Source organism: Myxocyprinus asiaticus, chromosome 25 (genome assembly GCF_019703515.2).
Source record: "Myxocyprinus asiaticus isolate MX2 ecotype Aquarium Trade chromosome 25, UBuf_Myxa_2, whole genome shotgun sequence".
NCBI lineage: Eukaryota > Metazoa > Chordata > Actinopteri > Cypriniformes > Catostomidae > Myxocyprinus > Myxocyprinus asiaticus.
Genome location: NC_059368.1, coordinates 41,968,196 through 41,995,033, shown reverse-complemented (window position 1 = coordinate 41,995,033; position 26,838 = coordinate 41,968,196). Strand labels below are relative to the sequence as shown.

Genomic DNA, 26,838 nt, shown 5'->3' with positions numbered 1-26,838 from the left:
TCTCCATATGTGGCAACACTTCTAAACACACCAGGGCATGATCTGAGACTAAAATGTTTCCAATTCAGCAATCGGCAACAGATTAAATGAGGGACTTAGATAATTAAAAAAAAAAAAAAAAAATCTTAAGGAATGCAATCTTAAGGACTGATGAAAAAAAAATGTATAGTCCCTCCCAGATGGGTTAAAAAGTCTCCAAATATCTGTAAGACTGAGATTTTTACACATCCTGTGAAGCATTAATGTTGCTCTAGGGGGCTTAGACACTTTTGCTTCACTAGGATCAAGGACTGAGTCCATCAATAGATTAAAGTCGCCTCCCAATATTATATCATGAAGGGTGCCAGCGGCTTGCAACATCCCTTCAAGATCTATAAAAAAAAACCTGATCATCAACATTAGGAGCATAAATATTAGACAAATTAAGACTTTGCCCCTGAATTTCAGCTAAAACAATAATGACTCCTAATCCTAATTTATCTTTAATCTGTTTGAGACATTTGAACTGTAGATATTTACTTAGTGTAATGACTCCCCTGCTCTTTTTCGAGCCAGCACTATAGAAAACATACCCACCCCATATCTTACCAAATTTTTCAGCTTCCTGCGGAGAAAGATGTGTTTCTTGAAGAAACCCTATATCACATTTCTTATGCTTAAAAAGAGAAATAACCTTCCTTCTTTTTATGGGGTGCCCCAACCATTCACATTCCACGTAGAGAGAGACAATCCACTCATATTAACATTTGACATTTTGACATAAGAAAAAATAGATTGTGTGTCAAAAACAAGATTATAAAGACCACATTCCAACATTAGTGCAACCATCAAACCCCGAACATCCTCTAGAAAGTAAAAAAAAAAAAATACAGAAAAAAGAAAAACGTGCACATTAACCCCTACATATGACAGCGCTAACTGGCGTCCATCCCTCCAAACTCAAATAGTCCATGCACGCCTACGAGAACCCCGCGACAGCCTTGCCGTCGGATTTTGTGAGACAAAATTTCACAGCAAAAGATAATCTATAAAACAAACTCCAGACAATAGGTGGAATAAGCACAAAGAGCATGTAGACTCATCCATAGAACTGTCCTGAAGGTGTGATACTGTACAAAATAAATTCCAGCCAACAGGCGGAACCAGCACAAAGAGAACACGCAGATTCCTCAAACAGTCAAGCGAATGTTCAGTGAGCCGGTCCACTCGGCTGCAACATGAATGCGAACAAATGACTTACACCAATGACTTGCAAAAAATACTCCACAAAACAAACTCCAGCCAGTAGGCAGAATAAGCACAAAGAGCATGTAGATTCATCCATAAAACTGTCCTGAAGGTGTGTTACTCTACAAAATAAACTCCAGCTGCTAGGCTGAACCAGCACAAAAAAGCGCACAGATTCCTCAAACAGTCAAGCGAATGTTCAGTGAGCCGGTCCACTCGGCTGCAATGTGAGTGCAACAAGATGACTTACTCCATTGACTTTATGGAGGACATCGCTTGCTGTGGGCATGTGAATGTTTTACGGCCATCCTTAGCATCTATTCTCAATTTGGCCGGGAATTTCAGTGCAAAAGCGACCTTACGTTGATGTAAAAGTTTCTTGCATTCCTTAAATTGGTCACGTTTCTCTTGTCGAATTTGCAAAGTCTGGGAACAAGAAATGCTGTGGTTCTTCCAAGAAAGCCTTCCTTTACTCCTCGCATAACAAGATCTTTATCGGATGATCTTTGGCCAGAATTGTTTGGGGCCCGTCTCCCTCCGCGGATCACTGAGCAGGAACACTGTGAGCTCGCTCGATTTCCAGCTTATGGCCTGCTATGTCGAGCAGATTCGGAAAGAGCCCAAGAACTTCAACATATCCTGTCCCTCTGCTCCCTCAGGAACTCTGACGATATGGACGTTATTCCGCCAGCTACGGTTCTCCATGTCCTCCAACTTCTCCCAGACCACCTTGGTCGCTAGCAGATTAGCAGATAATTCCCTCTCCGATGACTCCAGGTAACTGATCCATTTCTTGACATCCCCCACTCTTGTAACTACATCAGTGAACTTCACCTCCATGGCAGTGATCGATCAACGTATCACAGCAAGATCCTCCAAGTCATTGCCCTGTCATCTTATTTTCACCCTTTATGATAACATTAAAACCATTCGTTTTTCTACTGTTTGGCGCCTACATCGCTATGCTCTTTGCATATTTTCACACAATATACAGATTTACATTCGAGATAAAAATAGAATTTCTACATTTTCGGGGTATGCTGTTTGCCTTGCGCATTCACAAGTGTCTGACTGACTTGTGCCTGACTGGCAAGTTTCTAAAAACTTTCAACTATTTAGATGCAGTAGACCTATGACTTCACTGGTGTTCACGTTTCTTGCCAAAGTTGCACTCGTGGGTGATCTCGTTATTAATGGTTATTAAATCCCACCATACAAAGAGTGCAAAAGACATGTCCCGTCCCACACATGTGTAGCGGGAGCCAGCTGGTACGTGATAGCTGTGTGGTATGTGTAAACCTCACTCTCCTGGCCTCAAGAGGTGCACTTGCGACTGACACTAGAGGCTGTAGCCTTAAGCCTCCTAGTTAGCGTGCCCACCTCCCGTGCCGGAGAAGTTGGTCCAAATCCCACTTGGACCGGGTTGAGGAGGACCGTAACAGTGGTGCCATGACCCGGATGGGAGTGAGGTTTAGGGGGGTGAGTGTAACGGGAGCCAGCTGGTACGTAATAGCTGTGCGGTATGTGTAAACCTCACTCCCCTGGCCACCACTGTTAGCCAGATTTGAACATCTCCGGCACGGGAGGCGGACACACTAACGAGGAGGCTAAAGGCCACAGCCTCTAGTGTCAGTCACTAGTGCACCTCTTGAGGCCAGGGGAGTGAGGTTTACACATACCGCACAGCTATCCCGTTACACATGCGCACGAGAGGCCGAGAGAGAGGGAGGGAGCTGCACTGCTGCTCCGATCTTGATCAGCTCCGATTCCAATCACACTTTTTTTTGACAAAGTTTACAATTGGGCAGCCATCAACATTGTCGATGCCTTGCGGGTCTTTTAAATAACCATAATATTCCCACACCGCATACTTCAGCCGCTTGGCGGAGGGAAATAAAGGTTCAGGCTTTGACATTTCAGTGCGCTGTGCTCTCTGCCGTGCAGTTTGCGTGTGTAGCTTTTAAAATGAAGTGACAGTTCAGTGAAACAGGAGTCGTCCGTCGCAATTTAGAGTTATTTTGTCAAGTTTATATGATGCAGTGTAAATGTTGCCAATTCTCTCTTAAATTAACTGATTTTTACAATGGAAAATGTAATTCCTTTACTTTTATTATTATTATTTTTTTTTTATAAAATCCAAGTAATTCCGTGAATGCAATACCATAAATTATACATTTCAACGGTTTGATAACCATCTCTTTTTAAAACCGTGGTATTCCATGAAACAATGACACCATTACACCCCTAGTTACAAGAGTGCTGATATTTATAACAGTACCAGAACACTTGACAGCATCACTCCGCCTGTCTGTCTGTGCATTGCTCTGTGACATGCACCAGTTCATCATGATTTGACTTAATTTGGAAATATTTTTATCCATTGAGGCTGGCCATTCTGTGTGAAATGTGATTACCAATGGCCAAATAACAGCACAATGGCAAGTGCAATATTGCTTAAATGAAACATGATTGAGCAATATGTAGTGTGTGTTAGGAACATATGCATGTGCTTCAACACTGCTTGAGCAGTATGTATTGTGTATGTGTGTGTGTGTGCATTACCTGTGTGGTTTAGCAGTATGTTGTTGGGGTTCAGGTCTCTGCATATAATTCCTTCCTGATGAAGCACATCCAGAGCGACAATCATATCAGCAGCCCAGCTCCTCACCAGACCTTCAGGAATGCGTGCATGTAACGCAACCTGCGCCAATTGATCCAGCTCATGAAAAAACACATTCTTCCCATCGCTGTCAGAGTCCACCTGAGTATCAGGAATATCTACCTCCGATGCATCTGAGAACTCGGGAACGTCTGATTTAAACATGTCTTTATTAAAGGCTGCTTTTTGATGAACGGTAGCAACATCAACAGACATGTCCAACTCTGCTTCCTCTTTGCGCTGCAGAACGTCCGGCCTGCCAAATGTGGGCAAGGTTTTAGCCCCTGTGGCAAACGTGACACCTCCTGCGATGAGCTCCTCTTCTAACATGTCCACCGCTCTGCCTCTGCCCATTGGCAGATTGACTAACAGATCAGGCGGTTGTCCTTCGTCAGTACAGCTGCCATTGACGTCTTCAAGTACAGCCTCTTTAAATGATATCACTGGTACAGACTCGTTTGAGCAGCGATCACCGTCAGACCGCCAGAGATCCAACATTTCCTGTAGGAAAAGTGGGACATCAGGTAAAGTGGGACAAATACGTTTCAAGATTGATTGCATTTCAAATATCAGACAATAAAACACAACAGTCATTAAAAGCAAAAATGACACGAGCCACACAAGATGCAAAGTTTGTTGGTGTTTGCTAGGGTAGTGCGATAAAAAATGAGCTTTGACGCGTTCAGTTGCCGCCTATTAAAAAAGTATGGTTGTAGCAATTGCAGTTAACCACAGCAGTTAAATGGCCATTCTGAACTGGTAAGATGGATGGATAGATGGAAGGAAAAGAGATAGAAAGGGTGTAAAAAGATAGTTTACCCAAAAACAAAAATTCTGTCATTATTTACTCATCCTCGTGTTATTCCAAACCAATATGAATTCTAAACAAAGGGAGAAATAAAAACAAAACTGCTCACTGATGACCACTTCTTCAAGCTTCAAAAGGACGCAAAAGTATAATTAAGAAGTCTAACAAATTATTTAATGCGACTCATGCCTTGTTCTGAAGGAATACAATAAGGTTTCGTAAGAAAGAAACAAAAATCCAATTAATTATTTACTTAAAATAATCACCAACCGTTGCTCTCCTGTGCATGTGAGTCTACATCTCCCACAGGTGGCAAGATGGCAGCACAGGTGTTTTAACGTTGTTTTCGTCTCTGTGTATTGTGATTACGTTGTTTAGTTTATGTTTTTGAAGATGGCTATTTTGCTACGACTTGATTAGTGCTACTTGCAAGGACAGTTGATGACCTGATAACAAATACAATATTTAAAAAAAAAAGTGACTTACAACAATGTGGTCAGTCGGACTGTTCTACCTACTGGGTAGCATCACGTTGTCATCTCCAATAGTAGATAAAATGGAGGATAGCGATAGATTGGGTGCTTTATTGTGGACTACTACGCCATGTACTGTGGTCTTTCTCCACTCGGATGTTGCTCTATTTGTACTACCACTGGAATACAGCGGAGTATCCTACAGGATTGTATGAATATGAAGACCAGCAGCTACAGCACGCACAGTGGCAGAAAAGGAGTTTGTCTCTTCGGATGCTTGCAGACACAGACGGAGAACTGCTCCAGTAAATAAAGTTTTATCGATTCTCCTGCTTCTCCTATTAGGTAACATCCACCCTAACCCAGGCCCTGAACTGACACAACTTGAAAACCCAGACGACCTTAAAAACAGCAGTGGATTACATCAAGAGCAAAGTTGACTGACTTCGACATTATGTTTCTGTCAGAAACGTGGCTGAAACCATCAGTTTCGAACAACATGATTCATATTGATGGATAACATGTCTACAGGACAGATTGCGCAAACAAAGGAGGGGGAGTTGCGATTTATTTCAAAATGACACTGCATTGTAATTGGATTGAGTCGATCAGTAATCCAAAGTGCTTTGAACTGTAATCAAGTTACATCTTCCCAGCGGTGCTGATCTTACAATAACAGGATGCTATCGCCCACAATTGGCATCACATTACACTGTTACACTGCTGTCAGACCACCTGAAAACGTTTTCAGAAAATGACTTTGTTTTACTGGGAGAGTTAATCGAAATCTTCAAACTCACTTAAGGACATCTGCGATGCATTAAATTTGTCGCAATTAATTAACTCTCCAACTTGGCTAAACTTAAAACATGGACAAGTCTACACTGCTTGATGTTATACTCACAAATTCTCCACATAAATATTCTTCAGTTGGAATATTTAGCAATGATGTTAGTGATCATTGCACAGTCACTTGTGTTAGAAACTGTAAACTACCCAAAACTAAGCCCCAATTCATTTTCAGAAGAAATTATAAACATTTTAATGAGCAAGCTTTTTTCGCATGATCTGTGTAACAGTGATATGGTCCATGTCTGTGAAATGGCGGATGTTGATCTGGCGTGGAATTATTTTAAAACAACCTTTTTGGCCCTGATTAATAAGCATGTACCTCTAAGAAGATTTAGAGTCAGTGGTAAAGATAACCCATGGTTTAATAAATCCATCTCATATTCTATCAGAGAAAAATAATGCATGGGCCAAGGCTAAAAGGAGTAATGATGATAGTGATTGGGAACAATATAGGGCGTTAAGAAACAAATGCACCAGAATCATAAAAAATGCAAAAAGTATTACCTTAACTTAATAAATAAGAATCTTAATGATTCTAGTACATTTTGGAAGCTCCAGCTGTTCCTGATTTATTAAAGGTAAATTATGATGAAATTAAGGATAAGCATTTTGTTAATGTAAGTTTAACCACTCCTTCAGGTTTCCCTGTAGATGTTAAAGATAATGTGGCCATTCCTTTAAATTGCAAAATAAATAATTATTTTCTTCCCATTTCCCCCATACAGGTTTGTAAAGCATGATCAAGTCTTGATTGTACAAAGTCAGCTGGCCTGATTAAATAGAGCCTTATTTTTTTTAAATGGTTGCATATCTGATAGCGAGACCCATTGCCTCTATTTTTAATCTCAGTCTAAGCTGTGGTTTGATTCCCAGCTCCTGGAAGTCAGCGTTTGTTCTTCCATTATTGAAAGGCGGAGATTTCTCTGTGCTGCATAACTTTCGCCCTATTTCTAGATTGTCTGTTACAGCTAAAGTATTAGAATCCTGTGTAAACAAACAGCTAAAGCATTATTTGTTGTTTCATAACATCTTAAGTCAAACTCAATCAGGTTTTAGACAAGGACATAGTACTATAACTGCAGCTACAGGTGCATCTCAATAAATTACAATGTCATGGAAAAGTTCATTTATTTCAGTAATTCAGCTCAAATTGTGAAACTCGTGTATTAAATAAATTCAATGCACATAGACTGAAGTAGTTTAAGTCTTTGGTTCTTTTAATTGTGATGATTTTGGCTCACATTTAACAAAAACCCACCAATTCACTATCTCAAAAAATTAGAATATGGTGACATGCCAATCAGCTAATCAACTCAAAACAACTGCAAAGGTTTCCTGAGCCTTCAAAATGGTCTCTCAGTTTGGTTCACTAGGCTACACAATCATGGGGAAGACTGCTGATCTGACAAAGAAGTCCAGAAGACAATCATTGACACCCTGCACAAGGAGGGTAAGCCACAAACATTCATTGCCAAAGAAGCTGGCTGTTCACAGAGTGCTGTATCCAAGCATGTAAACAGAAAGTTGAGTGGAAGGAAAAAGTGTGGAAGAAAAAGATGCACAACCAACCGAGAGAACCGCAGCCTTACGATTGTCAAGCAAAATCGATTCAAGAATTTGGGTGAACTTCACAAGGAATGGACTGAGGCTGGGGTCAAGGCATCAAGAGCCAATACACACTGACATGTCAAGGAATTTGGCTACAGTTGTCGTATTCCTCTTGTTAAGCCACTCCTGAACCACAGACAACGTCAGAGGCGTCTTACCTGGGCTAAGGAGAAGAAGAACTGGACTGTTGCCCAGTGGTCCAAAGTCCTCTTTTCAGATGAGAGCAAGTTTTGTATTTCATTTGGAAACCAAGATCCTAGAGTCTGGAGGAAGGGTGGAGAAGCTCATAGCCCAAGTTGCTTGAAGTCCAGTGTTAAGTTTCCACAGTCTGTGATGATTTGGGGTGCAATGTCATCTGCTGGTGTTGGTCCTTTGTGTTTTTTGAAAACCAAAGTCATTGCACCCATTTACCAAGAAATTTTGGAGCACTTCATGCTTCCTTCTGCTGACCAGCTTTTTAAAGATGCTGATTTCATTTTCCAGCAGGATTTGGCACCTGCCCACACTGCCAAAAGCACCAAAAGTTGGTTAAATGACCATGGTGTTGGTGTGCTTGACTGGCCAGCAAACTCACCAGACCTGAACCCCATAGAGAATCTATTGGGTATTGTCAAGAGGAAAATGAGAAACAAGAGACCAAAAAATGCAGATAAGCTGAAGGCCACTGTCAAAGAAACCTGGGCTTCCATACCACCTCAGCAGTGCCACAAACTGATCACCTCCATGCCACGCCGAATTGAGGCAGTAATTAAAGCAAAAGGAGCCCCTACCAAGTATTGAGTACATATACAGTAAATGAACATACTTTCCAGAAGGCCAACAATTCACTAAAAATGTTTTTTTTATTGGTCTTATGATGTATTCAAATTTTTTGAGATAGTGAATTGGTGGGTTTTTGTTAAATGTGAGCCAAAATCATCACAATTAAAAGAACCAAAGACTTAAACTACTTCAGTCTGTGTGCACTGAATTTATTTAATACACGAGTTTCACAATTTGAGTTGAATTACTGAAATGAACTTTTCCACGACATTCTAATTTATTGAGATGCACCTGTATATCAGACACAATTTTTTTTTTTACTCAAGACACCAACTACCCATACAGAGCTAGGTAGAGCTGCTGTTTCCAATCATGCTCTGTATGCATGGAATGAGCTCCAAGGCATACTAATCATGGAATCTGTACCATCTTTTGATCTGTTTAAAAACATTTTAAAGTCTTTCAAGTTTTTATACAACAATTTCAATGCTTTTAACAGTAGTTTATGATCTCTATTGCTTTTCTTCTTTTCTTTAGTCCTTGATCCCGATATGTTTTGTGTTTGTTTACTGTGTGGATTTTATGGCCTTCTTTGTATTTCTGTGTGACATTTTTTTTTATGCTGCCCATCTTGACCAGGATTCCCTGGTAGAAGAGATATTGTATCTCAATGGGACCTTCCTGGTTAAATAAAGGATAATTAAAAAATGAAAAATGTTCACAAGAGTGTACAAAAGCAGCAACTGACACAGCGCCCATTCACGAGATGGGACATTCAAGCAAGAAAACACTTTGTTAATTTAGCTGTGGTATTCCAGTTAAAGCAAAACAACAGAGAACACAACACAGCTGCACACAAACCAGAGAACCACACTTACAAAACATGTCTGAAGAGTTTGAAGTCGAAGAGGTGATGCATTTCTATGCCCAGAATTATTTGTTTGAAACCGGAGTACTTGGAAATCAAACTGAAAATGATGGAAGAGCTTCTCCACCCATCAGCTGCCTACAGAAGGACTGGCTTCAGAACATCTGTTTGAAAGAGCCTCTGAATAATTTGTCTGTGTGCTCTTTCCAATTTATTGACAAGAAGCCAACAGCGGCGAATATTTATCATATCCACTGTTATGGTTTTTCTACAAAGAAACGGAGCACCAAGAAATGATAGCATCATTGTGCCAACAGGTGTGTGTACTTTTTTTTTTTTTATTTAGAGTATGCAACAAAGTGTAGCTCATTCAAGTAATTAATCTTCTTCAAACAGTAGCTATTCTTTAATATCTTTCAAAGATTCAATGCCATAAACTTTGCAAGCATGAAAAGTTTTAGACTTGTTCTTCCGAGGTGCTCATTGTAGCAGTCTGGTAAATTTTAAACAAAATTTTGTTACCTGATGAACTGATAAAAACCTGCATACATGTCTCACAAGAGTTGCCTAAAGCAGAAGGAACATTACCTAGACACTGAAAACATGTTCATGGACATGCGCTAAGTTTGAGCGCTTAAGATTTCTCCATAGCAAAGTAGACATGAGACTAATTGTACTAATTGTAGGCCTTATACAATGACTCACTGCATGTTTTTTATTGCAGTGCTCTTAACAGGCATCACACATGCAGATTTTCCAATATTCAATAATCTATATTCAACTTTTGTTATATTGTGGATAAAACAAAATAGGCCTAAAAACAATGGCCTAAACAAATGTAGCAACTATAAATACAAAATTAGAAATAGCTGTAAAAAATAAAAAAATAAAAATAAAAAGCTTCTCGCAGCACTATTAAATGTTTTACTGAGACCGGTCCTGAGTAAAGGTACCTTCTCTGTGCTTGCATCATGTTGTCCATTATAGAGTTTGACCGATAGTGGATCTAAGAATTAAGCTGGTGAAAAGGCAAATAACTGATCAATCAACCAAAATGTTTACGATTTATTTTTTCAGTGTTAAAAATATCTATATTAAGGATGCACTCAATAATGTTTTCTCAGTAAAACATTTTACTCCAAAAGAAATGTGAAAATTTTAATTTTGAAATGTAAAAAATCATGAGCACTCAAATGAGATGAAGATTCCAATCACAACAGCAACCTTATAAAAGCTGTTTAAATTCTACACGGAGATGGGGGGCAACCATGTCAGGATCATATGACCAGCCAAATACTACTCGCTTAATCTTAGTACCTGCCCTGTTACCGGACACTTTCATTAATGGATTAAATTAATCATGACTACATAAAAAAAAAATAAAAGATTACATAAAAAAGAAAATTACTAAGTTAACCTTTAAAAAAGTATGTCCTTAATGTGGCAGGCAAAGACCTGAAGGCAGCAAAAGTCTAAAATGAATAAAATCCCAGATGCAGTTATAGTGCAACAAAAATGGCAATATTAACCAAGAAAAAAAAAAGTTGTTGCATAACACAGGGCTTTTAACTTAATCTTTTAACCTTGAAAAAGCACGCAATACACTGGGGATTCTTATTTTGAAATGTCTGTGCTCCCAGCTCACACAAACAAATAAAGCAAATGAATCATGCACTCTAAAAATCATCCACAATGAATTACAATATTAACACTAAAATAAATGTCATGTAGACTAATAAATACTGTATGAGCAGTAATTAATCAACAGTAGATCATCAGCAATCGCTTGTCACAACTGTCTGGTATTCTGGTAATCCAATATTATATAAAAACACCCCTTTCTCTAGGGACACGTCTGTCCAAATCAACATGAGCAATAACATGAATTTATGATTAACGTATCTACTTGAAAACAAAACCTCTTTGGAACACTAATTTTTATTCCCTTACTGTAACAAATTGGACAGTAAATTTGCTCAACCCCCTAAAATAAAATAAAAAACCGATCTGCACGAATAATAAGCGATTTTATTCGACCATTATTCCAAACCTTTTTTATATGAACGTATGCACACCGCTGCTTGGCGGCACCCAGCTACGACTTCGGAGGCTGATCAAAATTCTGCTGCGCCACTGAGCTTTCCATTATATTCTACAAAATTTTTATCAAGGGACACAGATTATTTACTTTAGCCATGGCTTGAACATACATTTGCGTATATATCCTTCATATAGCTGATACAATGTATTTTAAGAAACAAGAATATCTTTGTGGTTTGAGAGCTTGAATGAAGCCTATTAAAGGCTACAGATAGAGAAGTTGCATAAAAAAACGTCAGCATATGAAATATATGTTTGCACAGTTGCAACGGTTTCATACACCAACTTGTAAGCTCATCAACATCACATTGTTCATTCTTGAAGAAGTGCGATACCTGTGCCTTGTCCTTCCTGCAATGTGTCCAGTGTGCAAACATCTTAAGAAACAAGTAAGGGGCATCAAAACTTTTAAACATATTCAGAGTTTTGTTCAAGTCCCTATTTTTCTGTTTTCTGTGCAAAAGGAGACTGTTGAGCCACTTTATTAATTATTCAATTAATTTCTATAATTATAAATTTTTTTATCTACTATTATTACCAAAATAAAATTCCACAACACAACGAAATTAGGCCACAACACAACAAAATTAACTATTCATTTAATGAGAATGGATGCGCCCTGTTACCCTATATCACCTTTTCCAAAATCACCACAAGTCATTCACAAGAGAAGTGTCCCGGTCAAGGCATAATGGGTTCCCATAGGTGAAATCTCAACTGAAGAGACGCCATGTACGCTAGAAATGTATTTTTGAATATAAATTCAAAATAAAATTCTATATAACACAGAAATGTGGATCAAGTTATGTGAAATAAGAGTTCAGGTGGAAACCCAGCCAGGCATGGATTGTCCTGAATGAGAACTGTCCAAAGCACTTCTGGACTAATAAGTAAGTACAGCATTATAATTTTTTTAATAAATATTTATCTGTTAATTTTGTTCTGCTGTGGCTTTTCTGTTGTGTTTTTGCTTAATTTTGATGTGCGGTGGTTTATTTCCATTGTGTTTTCAGCTTTTGTTAGCTTTGCTGATTCCGTTGTGTTGTTCACTGCTGGGCTACCATATAATATATCTTAGATAACCCTTCCCCTAGAAAGCACGTACAAAATAATATGAACTGTGCTTGGTCACTTTATATGTCAGTCAGACGGTCTGTTCCTGTCTAAGTGGGCGGTTCTTGGCCAGAAAAAGCTGCAGCTTGCTGAGACTAAATTTAGTATACCTTCTCGACTGGCTCATCTGTGAGCTGTACACCTGCGTCTGAGGGTACGAGTGGCTGCTTGCAGACGTTTGCACCGTCTTTACTGTCGATGCGGAACAATTCCATGGGTGTTGAGTGGTTGAGGCAGTCAGGTGACTGTGTGAACAGATCAGAGTGCGCCGACTGCTCTTCCTCAGTGAAGAAGCGCAACTCCTGCGACGAGATGGGCGAGCACAGGCTATCACTGCTCATCATCGAATGTGTGTGATTTAGTTGTGGCGTCCCCACTACAACACTGTCTTCCTCTGCATCTTCAGCATCGTTGTGCACACCCAGCACATCGGGCTCCAGCTTCTCCTGCTCATACTCATTGCACAGCTTCAGGTAGCTGTTGGTGCATTCTTCTTCAGAGCTGCTGGCAGATTCGGGCTGTGTCAAGGTTAACGTGTGCTCGGCAAGGCTCAGGCTGCTCATTGGGGGCAGGTGCAGTGCGGCATACTCTGTGCTGCTGGAGCCAACGAGCGGGGGGCTCGAGGCTGAGCAGACCGCTGTGGTGTGAGCTCTCTGGATGAAGGGGATGTCACAGCTGTCATCTGTACTGCTACTATGCAGATATTTACAGATGTGAGACCACAGTTTACCACCTAATGAGAACAAGAAAAAGTACCACTCAACATCCTGTTCATAAATCCCAGAATGCAGAAAACAGTAAATACTACACCTGCAAACATATGAGAGGTAAAAAGGATGACATAGCATAATGAAAAAAGTTTCACAAGTATGACAAAAGCCCTTGTGCCTTGCCCTAAATACAAAAATGTAGTGACCGAAATTGAAACTGTAGACACACTGGGCCAAAATCTGAAACAAATAATTACAATTTAAAATCACTCATTGTTTAGAACAACAACAATTCTATTAATATTGTAATATTTTTATTTGCACTTGCACTTGTTCTTCCTTCAGTTGCCATTACTACAATAACATCAAGGCTCCTCATATTATTGTAAAAATATTGTTCTGTTTAGATATACTGTATGGATATACAACTGCAATTATGAAAGTGTTCTTTAATACATTCTAAACGGGATGTTGCTTTTAAAAACACATTAATTATATTTGCAGATTTTCCATTTCTAAATGAATTGTTCTTTAGTAACAGATGCTGCTCTGTCTGCTCATGAAAATGGCTTCTTTTCATATGTACTAGAGGTGTGAATCTTCACTGGCCTCACGATTCAATTACGATTCAAAGGGTAATGATTAAATTATAAAATGATTCTCAGTGCATCACGATGCATCTTGTCCTCCAATTTCTTTTTTTCAGTTTCTTCAAAATTTGTTTTTACTCTATTTTTTCCCCTTTCAGATTTTTATTTAACAGCTGTTTTCAAAAATCAGAGTCACATTACATAAACTGGCATTTTACAATCAGTATGAGCCATGAACAAAACATGGAATATCCATAAGTTGGTTTAGTACAGTATCACAATTTTTCAGTTTCTTTCTTTAGAATCTTATAAAAAAATATCTAAAAAGCACAAGAAAAAATAAATAAAAATCTGGTTCTCAATCAAAACATTCTGAATACAATTAAATACTTCAACTGATTTTATTAAAATATTTTTGTTGTTGTTTAAAGCATTGTTAATTTAGTAGTATTTAATAGTATTTAATTACTATTTAAAATTAATCAATGCCATGCCTATTCATTTTAATTTTTAACTAAAACCACAACTTGAAGTTGCTGGTCCAGGATGAGAGATATATTTGTTTCTATGAGAGTGCAGCTGTCAGCTTCTCCTCTCCTCACCTGCACAGGTGATAGTAAAGCGGGTTAAATAGCACAGTTGTTGCTTCAGAAATTTATCAAGCATCTCGTATGAACTGTTCCATCTGTTTGCTCTGCAAGTAGAAGATCGCATGACCCACGCTATGATGGATTTCAGGTGTGCATACTGTCCTGACAAGCGAGTGACTGGCAACAGGCAAAAACCAATGAAATGGAGAGCGCACAAGAGAGAAAGGCATCGGGAAAAAGAAAAAAGAAGAAATGAAAACATCACCCACATCTCGCGAACCGCTGTCTCATCATTATTTTGTGCTGTTTCTATATCTGTCTCTGCTGTGCGCCACAGCGCTGCTGCGGTTTAAAATGAACTCAGAATAGAGAATTGATTTCCCCCCCACCCCTTTGGACTACACTGAGTATCCTTATAGCCTCACACCCAAACAAAGGAAAACTATCTTTATTGACTGCACAATAAGGACTTTAAGACATCAAAGCTTAATTTTCTGTTACAACATAATTTTCTTTAAAGCTGCTTTGAAACTATGTGTGTTGTGAAAAGCGCTACACAAATATAAATGACTTAATGCACTACTAACCAAGTCGATCACTTCTGGACATGGGGATTTTAAAGCACAACTGGGTCTTCACATAGATCTTCCTTCAAGCGAAATAAGGGCTTGTAAGTTTAATCAGACAAGCTTAAAATAATGTCTAGAAGTGAAGAATTTAGAACAGAAATATTTACTACTTCCACAAATGACTTGCACTCAATGACAGCTGGACAGCACAACAGAATGAAGAAATCTCAAGACGGGTATTTCAAAGTTTAAAACTACACTTAACTTGACAGTGTCCAGTGTCCACAGCGATTATGACTAGAGGTGCAGAAAACTAGTTGGACGGGACACAACCAAAGTGAGATGCTCCAAAAGCACCCATCTGATGCATGAGTACACAGATCGAGCACAGGGAAGTAGGCAAATAATAGGGTTCAATATGTTCAATGATATGGAAATAAAACAAACAATATTTTACCTTTTAAAGACAATTTTTGTATTGTCTTAATGCTTTATGATGCAATATGATGTAATGTATTTGAATTATCTGAATAACAATATTTCTTAGGCCTATATTTTATATTTATAATTATTTTTAATTATTCTAAATTACCTTTACTTGGGGTCCTTTCTCAGTAAATATCGCTATGCGGTTAATTGCAATTCATTCGAATGATTAATTGGCACATCATGTAATTAATTTAATTAAAAATTTTAATCGATTGACAGCCCAAAACAATAAAATATATTTATATTACTATATAATATAATCAAATAGAACAGAATAGAATATTCAGGTAGGCTGGGTTCTAAAAGTAAGTGTAAATGTAAAATAGTCCAAGACTAAAGTTGACCAAAAAAAAGACATGATTTAAGTATTGGGAAATACTCTGATATTTTAAATGTTATTTCATTCTACCCCTGTGTAAAACATGTATAAAGCCTTAAAGGAAATGATATACCCCTATTTTATTATATGATTCTAAATATGAATAAATGACTTTCACCCAAGTTCGAATAGTTCACCCAAAAATTATAATTCTCTCATCATTTACTCATTCTTTTGCCATCTCAAACTTGTAGAACATAAACAAAGATATTCTGATGGAGAATTGGAGATCTGATGCGAATATATCTATACAATTATACAAGTAAATGGGGTCCTACCTTCCAAGCTCCAAAAAGGCCATAAAGGCAACATAAAGGTAATCCATTCGACTCGAATGGTTTAATCAATGTCTACTCTAGCGATACAATCGGTTTTGGGTGAGAAACAGACCAAAATGTAAACGTTAAGTACTAGGAAGTGTAATTGAGCTTCAATTCATGATCGCGTCTATGAATGCCAATATTCACAGTGAAAAAGTATTTACATTTTGCTCTGTTTCTCACCCCAAACCGCTCGTAAAACTCCAGAAGATAGATTAAAACACTCGATGCACTTTACGCTACCTTTATGTCCTTTGTAGAGCTTACAAGTGTTGGATTTATGGATATAATCACATAATATCTCCATCAACATGTCTTTTTTGTGTTCCGCAGAAGAAAGTCATACAAGTTTGAGATGGCATAAGGAGTAAATGATGAGAGAAATATTTTTTTGGGCTGAACTACAAATTAATTACTTGAAGTACCTCTTTTAAGTAATGAATTACCTTTTAAATAATGTTTACCTTTTGAAATACAATTAATTTGACATCTTTGCACTTTTTTATATTGTTGTATTATTCTTATATTTTAATGAACCTTTACTAACATCTATTGTTCTTTTCTTATAATATGATCCCATTTTATTTTATTTTTTTACCATTGGTATTTCTATCCCAGTCAGAGATTGCACAACAGTCAAGTCATTTTATTTGTATAGCGCTTTTCACAACACACATCGTTTCAAAGCAGCTTTACAGAAAATCATGCTTTAACGGAAAATGAAACTGTAATATCTATAAAGTCTTAGTCATCATTGTGTAGTTTGATTAAATATGATTGTAAATTGTGTATATAAATAATTCATTAAATAATACTTGTATTTAGAACCCCAGTGAGCAAGCCGAAGGCGACTGTGTCAAGGAACACAAAACTCCATAAGATGTTGGTTAATGGAGAAAAATAACCTTGGGGGAAACCAATCACTGTGGGGGCCAGTTCCCCTCTGGCTAAACAGCATGAACATAATGCCAATATTAGTTATTTGTGTGCAGTCACAGTAGTAAAGTTTACCCCAAGCATCCATTAAAATCACGTTTAAGCAGTATACATCATGATGAAGGCCACTTAAACAATAAATCGAATATTCTGTAATATTCAATTTGTGAAGATAACTTTTTTTCTTTAAGCTCAACAGAAATATTATTGGTAAAAATGTGTCAATACTTTCAATATCACTTTTCAATGTATTCATTCTTTTTTATTTTTATGTTTTATTTACTTAAAACAAGTAAAAAAAATTAAAAAAAAATCTCTGAAAACAAATCTTAATATTTTGTGCAGTGTAGCTCCTCAAGTAAATGTACCTTGTTTTAAAATGTTTTGAACATTTTTATTGGAAAACAAATATATAAAAAAATTAATAAATAAATACTAATTAAAAAGTCATTTTTAATGACTTTCACGACATTTATTCGTATTTTTATATATATATATATACAGCCTACATTATGGCTTTTTTCTTCAGTCACTTGTTCCCAGAAGGCATGCAAATGTGTGCTGACTTACATTTATATTGTTCTTCTTGGCAAATCCCTTTAACAAATACAACCCCAATTCTGAAAAAGATGGGGCAATATGGAAAATGCTAATAAAAACAAAAAGGAGTGATTTGTAAATTATATTCACCCTGTGCTACAGCATATTGAAAGTACTACAACAACAATTTATTTGATGTCTTACCTTGTGAATTTAATTATTATTATTATTATTTTTAATATACACTCAGATGATTGCAACACACTCTAAAAAAGTTGGGACACTTGAGTGTTTACCACTGTGCAACAAACCCATTTCTTCCAATAACACTTAAGCGTTTGGGCATTGAAGACACAGATTTGTAAAGTTTAGCCCAAATTTTCCCCCATTCATCCATTATGCAGGTCTTCAGCGGCACAATTGTACGGGCCTTTGTTGCCATATTTTGCGCATAATGCGCCACACATTCTCAATTGGAGACAGCTCAGGACTGCAGGCAGGCCAATCTAGCACCCGCACTCTCTGCTTACGCAGTCATGCACTTGTAATCCGGGCAGGATTTGGAGTTGTCCTGCTGGAAAATGCAGTGATGTCCCTGGAAATGTATATATACAACAACTGTGTATATGGTCTATGGCTCGTACAGTGCATTAGGTCATGAGAATGTACAGCATTGGACTATTGGAGTGTATCTGGCAAATTAGATGAATTTAGCAGTTAGTAAATAATTTTTTTCTGATTCACTGTCAGGATTGCTGAGTTATCCACACGCTGTTCTCCTGCCTGTGTTTGTGTTTTCCCTCACCTCGTGTGTTTGTTTTGTTTCGACATGTGCCTCGTGGTGGCTGCACCCTCTATGTTCATTCGCTCCGGCTTTACTATCGCAGCCACTCATTATCCCTCTTAATTTCTCTCCGTATTTAGTTCCCCTGTGTTTGCTGTCTTGTGTCAGATTGTCTTGTGCTGTTTGCCCTGTGCAGTCAGTCCACTAATCTCTATCGGTTGTTTTGTTCTCAGTCTGTTTTTTTTTCTATTCAGACCCTGCCTGTGTTTTTCAACCTTTGTAATTCAGATCTCTCCCTTTGTATTTATTGCCAGATCTGATCGTGACTCCATCTGTTGGCTTATCACGTTCTGGACTATTCATTGTGTGCTGGATATAATCTCCACTGCTGACAGAGTTTTGTTTTTGATTTTTATTATTCTTTTGTTCTCTGTTCCGTCTAACAAAGACTTTGTTTTTTCACTTATCTCTTCTCCTGAGTCTTCAGTACCTGACAGTCACAAGGAAATGGCTGTGGCTATATATTGATGATTTACGTTGTTATTTATGCACATATTAACACATGACACACAGTACAGCAAAATAAAATCCTTGAAGGGTTTAAGACTTTCAAGAGATCTTATCTCACGCCTCCCTCTAGTGGACAACATTGATACTACATGCTACATCTGTCCTTCACTGTCAAATTAACTAATCATTTGATATGTTGCTGACAACAGAAATATATTAAATTTGGCACGTCATCAGACTGTCCTGGTGTGTATGACTAAAATAACAAAATTTGACAGAATAGATCCTGTGAATGCCATGTACTAGGGATGTGCAAGAATGGCTCAATATTCAACAGCTGACTAGTTGATTAGTGACGTCAACTAGTAATTTTTAAACAAAAAATAATTAAGGTTTTTACTTATTTTAATTCTAATACTTAAGATAGCGTGTTAATATTGGAATTATTGTAGTTTAAATATTTTTTTAATCACAAATATCATTACAATTAGTATAAATAAGTATGGTATAACATTATATTCTTAAATTTGACGGTAGCCACCTCACGTTATTTGTTGTAGGTGCTAAACTGTTAGCGTGAGTAACGTCACAGAAAACAAGCGCTGTGTGGACAAGTTTCACAAAAGTAGGAAATCAGGGCTCATGATAATGTCAATATTACTCAGAATATCAAGGATGTGAGCTCAGAGTCAGGGGACAAATCTTTATCTGCTGTTGAAGAAGCGAAAGCAGCAAAGCAATAACGGCTGTCAATTGCATTTATTTATTTATTTATTTTTGCTGAGGAATACTACTAAAACATGCTTAGCAGACCAACAGAGCTGGAGAAATATGACAAATATCACTGCATGGACCCGGACCAGAACCCTCTCCAATAGTGGAAGATGAACAAGAGTCGATATCCTAATCTCTCACGCATAGCTGTCCCTTCCACGTCTGTCCCAGCCGAGAGAGTGTTTTCTGCAGCAGGCATCAACAGGCTTCGCTCAAATCTCCTTCCTAAACATGTAGCTTTTGCTTCTGAATAAAAATATGTAGACACATTAATGATTAAGCCGTTTTTGTCTGTGAAATATCTAGACCATTTTTATTGTTTACTGTTTGCGTTTTTTTTGGGTGAAACCTTTTTTTTTTTCTCGATTCTCATAAAAAAAAATAAAAAAATATTGTCTCTCAGCAGATAACAAGCTGGCTTTTGAAACACATTTCATTTAAACGTGATGAGGCCTATGCTTAAAATTCAATGCCATGTTCAGTTGTTTTAAATGCATCACCAGATTTTTTTTCCCCCCATATATATATAGGCCTATTCATTTATTATCGTGGTATTTTGAAACACTGACATTCGGCCTATCGTCTAAGAGTAAGGTAGTAATTGCATTTTTGGTAGGATTGTTCTAATAAAGTTGATATTTGATATATTTGATTTGACATTTTATTTCTATATTTAGATTTTTTAAGTGTAGGTTTAAATACTCTGTATAGTTGAAATTAGAAGGTCAAACACAAAAGAGTTTATCCCTTGGAATTAATTTATGAAATAGAGGTAGGCTAAATTTGCGGCTCATTAAATTACCTTTCATTGTTTCACACCTATGTAGATTTCAATTCTGTTGTTAGGGCTATATTATTAGTGCTCTTATATTTCTTATTTTGTGCTCAGTTTATACACCAAAATGCTATCATAGATATTTATGTACAGTGGGTGGTCAACCAGAGAAGGCTTTCTGCCACCACGATCACCGCGTGAATGAGACATTAGCAGCTCTTAATAGCTAATGGCCGCTATAACCATAGAATTAAAACAGGCCAGAGCTGAATGCCTCAAAGCTCTTTCTCCCAACGTAATGACCATTCAGTTGGAGGTGGTAAGGGCAAGTTAACCCTCTGTGGTCTGAGGGTGTTTTGGGCCCTGGAGAAGTTTTGACATGCTTGATAATATAATCTGTCCTCCAGTGGATCTGCCGTGAAGTGTAAGGCAAAAAATTTTAATTACTGCATCGATTAAAGAACTCACGCCTGGGAGATTAGTCAGTAAGGGAGAAAGTCACATGCGAACCTGCATCATTTCACGTGCATGCTGCTTTTTTTGTCCATGTTTCTGTTAACGGATGTTACAGATGCGGTCTTTGAAAACATGCGTTTTTTCATGCGCCATCAGTAATCCATCATGTGAAATCACTCAACATACCGCAGGCGGGCTTCTTAGAATTAAAATACATGTGTTGTTCTTCTCACAATATCCACGCCCCTCTGTCTAGTTAGACATGTCACCTGCTGTGTCTTCTGTGGGTGCTGTCTCTCTTGTGCATTTTAATTTACTACCTTGTTAGAAAGGTATTAGAAAATCTTAAATATAAAGGCTACAATTCGCTCTGATAAGAAACGCTGGACTGCAAAGGTGACTGAAAGTGAGACTGATTCTAATACCTCTGTTTCCAAAGTGTGGGCTGCTATACGTGTTTATTGCAGGGAGGCCATGAGTTCCTTGAAAAATTGTATTAGGTTATTTTAAAAGATTATTAAATTTCAATGTGTAGAGCAAATGCATTGTTGTTTTATATGGATTAATATGGATAGGCATTGTTAATTTCACTGCAAAGAGCATTTGTGAATGCTTGTCTTATAAATAAAATTGTTTGGTGTATTGTAAAAAAATATTATGGATAGTTGATTATAAAACACAGACTCTTGACTGATTTCTTAGAGGGTTGTTGGATTATTACATTTGAGAACCTCTGGATTTTGATTTGCCAAAATCATTCACAATTCTTTATGGGAGAAGCATATACTTAATTCCCTCATTAATTATGTTAAGCACACAGTTTTGAATAAATGAGTATAGCCTAACAAAACAGTATATATCAAAATGAAACATGCAACAATTTAATACATTTATACTCATAGTCCATGATATGAAGTCAACAATAGTTTATTGCCATTGCTGATCAATATCGCTTGCTGTGCATTTTTTTTAAACTGGCTAAGGTGGTCCCATGTGAGAAATGAACTCACTAACTAAACCATTAGCAATCGGTGTTGGTTCAAAGAATGAAACACGACTGCCCTCTACTGATCATGCCTCTCCTGTACCGCTTAATGTTGCGTCACACCTTGTGATGTCACAGGATCTGTTTCCCTTTGATGCGCATTCTCAATGGCCACATCGGTAAGTAACAGCTTCTGTTCTGGCCAAGATTTTTTTTTACAGGATGCGTGACAGATAAAAAATATGGCAAACTTTGCATTAATTATAATGCAATGTCAATACTAATTGACAAACATAAGCAATGTCTTAGATTCCCAGTTACACATAATTCTGAATTATCCCAAGCAAGATCATGCAGTATTAATGAGTTCCCTACTGTCACTATTATACAACATTGTAAACTCCTGCAAGAACTCTGCATTGCACATACAGTATACAGTGATGAATTTATCCAAACCATCCTCTTTGTAAACAGTGAGGGCTTGCACATGTTCTGTGCGTTCGGAAAAGTGTTGACACTTAAATTCAGAGCTTGTTCTCTTTAGTCCTATTGCGGTTGTCAAGAGTCCCTAAACGCATTATGGCACGAGTGTTTGTAGCCTGCTTATTCTTATTCTCATACGTTCATCGTTTTATCCTTTGTCATTTTACCGCGTGTTTCGGGTTTTTCAACTTTTCTACTGTTCCATCTGTGTGGATTTTACCTGTTGCTGCTGGTGCCTAGCTCGAGTCTGTGTTTGTAGCCTGCTAGCTTTTTTAGCATCACTTACCTATCTGTTTTCAGCTTTTAATCCTTAACATCTGCCATGTTTCAGCACGCATCGGCTTTTCCCCCGCATTATTCACTTATTGTGATTCAACTGCGTGCATTTTCCGCATGCGTCCGCTTTCTATTTTTATCGCGATTAAACTACGTAGATTGTACAGCGCGCAAATTTTTTCTCCTCTGTGTTACACGGATTATTGCATCGATCTCAAAGCACCACCGCTCAGGAACAACCAACAGCAACACAAACAATTTCAGTAAGTCATGGCATCCGCTCATGCTATTTCTTCCTGCATTGCATACCAGACATGTCAGACACTGTAATATGCTCTGGCCCTCTCCCTGCTCGTTTATAGTATATTAGTGTCACTGAATGGCTGGATGTCTGAGTGGTGTTCGGAGAGTTTTTGGGGTAGACCTGAACTGCTTAAGAGAGACGGACTCCATCCCTCAAGGGAAGGTGCCGCTCTCCTCTCTAGTAATTTGGCTCATAGTCTTAATAATGATAGTATTTGACTAACTGGGGCCCAGGTCAGGAAGCAGACAAACTGGTTAATCCGAACGTCTGCTAACTGCCTTGAGACGTCACACAGGTCACATAAACTACAACACATAGAGACTGTATCACCTAGATATCACATAGAGACTGTGTCTCTTCCCCGAACTACCAAACACAAAACTCTTACTAAATCATTTAGGAAAAAACTGATTAAGGTCAAACTTAAAAAAATTAAAAACAATTAAATAAAAATAAATGTATGAAGGTAGGGCTAATAAACATTAGATCTCTTTCTACCAAAGCACTAACTGTAAATGAAATTAATACAGATCATATTCATATTTTATTAAATTAATACAGATCATATTTATGATTTTACAGATCATATTTTGGATGCGCTCTGTTTGACATAAATCTGGTTTAAACCGGATTAATATATTAGTTTAAATGAATCTACTCCCCCAGATTATTGTTATAAACATGAGCCTCATCTGAAGGGTCAAGGAGGAGGTGTTGCTACAATTTACAGTGAAGTTTGTGGTGTTACTCAGAGGACAGGATATAAGTTTAAGTCTTTTGAACTAATAATGCTTAATGTGACACCGTCAGATATAAATAAAAAAACTCTGTCGTCTTTTACCCTTGCTATATTATATAGATCACCTGGGCCTTATTTTGATTTCCTTGGTGAATTTGCAAATTTTTTTTTATCAGATCTTGTAGTTACTGTAGATAGAGATTTAATTGTTGGTGACTTCAACATTCACATAGATAATGAAAATGACACATTGGGATTAGCATTTATCGATATTCTAAACTCTATTGGAGTCAGACAAAACGTGACGGGACCAACTCATCACCATAAACATACGCTAGATTTAATTCTGTCATATGGATTTGATGTTGATAATATAGAAATTCTTCCACAGAGCAATGACATCTCAGATCATTACCTCGTCTCTTGTATACTGCAATCAGCTAATGTTACTCAATCTACACCATGCTATCGTTCAGGTAGAACTATTTTTCGACCACTAAAGATAGCTTCACTATTAATCTTCCAGATCTATCTCATTCACTCAGTAAGCCCCAAAGCCTAGAAGAACTTGATGAAATAACAGAAAATATAAATACAGTCTTCTCTAGCACTCTTGATAGTGTCGCCACACTTTGATTAAAGAAAATTAAAGAAAAAAGCCCCACACCATGGTACAATGATCACACTCATGTTCCCAAGAGAGCAGCTCAGAAAATGGAGGGCAAGTGGAAGAATACAAAATTAGAGGTATTTCGCGGAACATGGAAGGATAGTGTCTGTAGCTACAGACCGCTATCACTTTGTCTATGTAAATGAGGAATTGTCAAACCAAACAAAAGTAAAGTATGGAGTGCCACAGGGATCAGTTTTAGGGCCTCTGCTTTTCTCCTTGTAAATGCTTCCCCTGGGAGATATTATCAGGAATTGTGGAATACATTTCCACTGTTATGCTGACGATACCCAACTTTATATTTCTTCAAAACCTGACGAAATTTCACAATTCTCCGAATTAGCAGAGTGTATCAATGAAATCAAAGACTGGATGGCCAGAAATGTCCTTCTACTCAATTCCGACAAAACAAAGGTACTAATTATTGGACCAAAAACCTCTAAAAACAAGCCGCTAAAATATAATTTGACTCTCGATGGATGTACTGTTACATCGTCCTCAACAGCTAAGGTGTTACATTTGATACCAATCTGTCCTTTGAAAATCATGTTACCAAAGTTTGTAGAACAGCATTCTTCACCTAAGAAATATTGCTAAATTACAACACATGCTCTCTGTTGCTGATGCCAAAAAACTAATTCATGCGTTCATGACCTCAAGATTAGATTATTGCAATGCATTACTGGGAGAATGTTCAGCAAGATCAATAAATAAACTTCAATTGGTTCAAAATGCAGCAGCCAGAGTGCTGACTAGAACCAAGAAATATGATTATATTAGCTCCATTTTATCGTTGTTACATTGGCTACCTGTTAAATTTCATATTAATTTTAAAATTCTGTTAACTACGTACAAAGCTTTGAATGGTCAAGCTCCGCAGTACTTAAAGTGACCTTCTACCATGCTATATTCCATCACGTTCATTACGATCGCAAAATTAAACTATGGAATAGTCTCCCTAACACTGTTCGAGATGCAGACACACTCACTCAGTTTAAGTCCAGACTAAAGACTCCTCTATTTAGCCAGGCACACACCTAATTTATCCTGCAACTCACAATTAGGCTGCTTTAGTTAGGTCTGCCAGAACCAGAAACATTGATCATGATCTATAACTCTGCAATAAATTGAATGGCATCTATGCTAATATTATTCTATTTGTATTAATGTCTCAACCTCTGGACTCCTATCCTGAGGTCACCAGAACTGGCTGGATCCAGCTCCATTCCTGCTTCGTGTTGGACTTCACTGCTACATGTCTCTGAGTGATGACAACTAAATGAAGCCGGTGCCAGCCAAACATCACTTCAGTCTATTACGATGGACTTCAGAGGATGAACTGATGCCAACTCCAACCATAAGACATGAGATACAACATATGCCATTGCTTGAACCTTGGACTTAGGATAGACCTCACCGAAATTACCGGCTGGTTGAACAGCGACGCACCTCACTGATCTCTGCCTGCATCACCTCAGTCTAATGATGGACTACACCAGGGGTCGGCAACCTTTTTGACATGGAGTGCCATTTTTTAATTTCCTTGTCAATAGCTGTGCCGAAATTCACCCCTTGATATACTTTTCCAATGTTTCTACTCTTAATATTTCCTATAATACTACTTACAGTATTAAATAAAAGAGATTCCTCGCAGTGATTTGGTCACAGTGAAGGTCGAGGAGTTGAGAAAAGGATTTGATCCAGATAAAATTAACTATGGATTTTGCTGTAGTAATATTGTAGTAACCATGAGTTTTGGTGGAAACTATATAGTTTTGATGTACTAGCCATGGTGTTACTACAGTAACATGTTGTTAAGAGTAGTTAATAGTAACCATGTTTGATTTTGTGGTTACTATGATTTTACTAGACAAATACCATGGTGATACTATGGTTACTGTAGTAAAACCATTGTTAATTTTTGTAACGTAGAGTTAGGGGTAGGGGTTAGTGTAGGGTGTCTGTGGGACTCCAAATAAACAAAATAAATTTGCTGCAGTGATGCCACTCTTCTGTATGTTAGCATTTAAATGGGTGTAACCGCATCTAACGCTATTTGCACTTAGTGCAAAGAAGATGCTTTTTGTTGCTTTTTAAATAGCATGTAAATAGCATCTATTGCTAAGTTCGCACTTAATGCAAATAGCCTCTGCCTTTTTTATATGAAGTTTTTCGCACCTGCATTCCACTCTACATATTGATGTAATCCTTCCTCATGATCACGCAGCGTGTTTCATCAGCTGAATGGGAGACTAAACACTATTAAAATGTGACGAGACTCGCGGTGTATTGCACCTGCAAAATCCACTGTCCAGGTTTAATTTAGATTTTGAATAGACTTTTGAACCGCACAATGTGGGTTTATGTTTTCTCTTTTAATCTTTTAATGTAATTCTGAGTGTGACTATGGTTTAAGGACGGTGTACCGGTATGCTGGGTTGGAAATCTCAGGGATTAACAGAGGTGTTTTCCTTATTACATCACGTGTT

The 26,838-nt window shown here is 37.6% G+C and overlaps 1 protein-coding gene across 6 annotated transcripts in view; it reads right to left on the bottom strand.

The window, feature by feature from the left end:
• The window catches only part of rps6kc1 (ribosomal protein S6 kinase polypeptide 1), a 173,293-nt gene that overhangs the window by 79,162 nt on the left and 67,293 nt on the right, over window positions 1-26,838 (bottom strand). For all 6 annotated transcript variants that reach the window (XM_051654727.1, XM_051654728.1, XM_051654730.1 and 3 more), the window contains 2 exons: window positions 12,581-13,203; window positions 3,790-4,387 (listed from right to left, as the gene is read on the bottom strand). In XM_051654727.1, coding sequence (XP_051510687.1) covers window positions 3,790-4,387; window positions 12,581-13,203 — 1,221 coding nt within the window. The remainder of the gene's footprint in view (window positions 1-3,789; window positions 4,388-12,580; window positions 13,204-26,838) is intronic.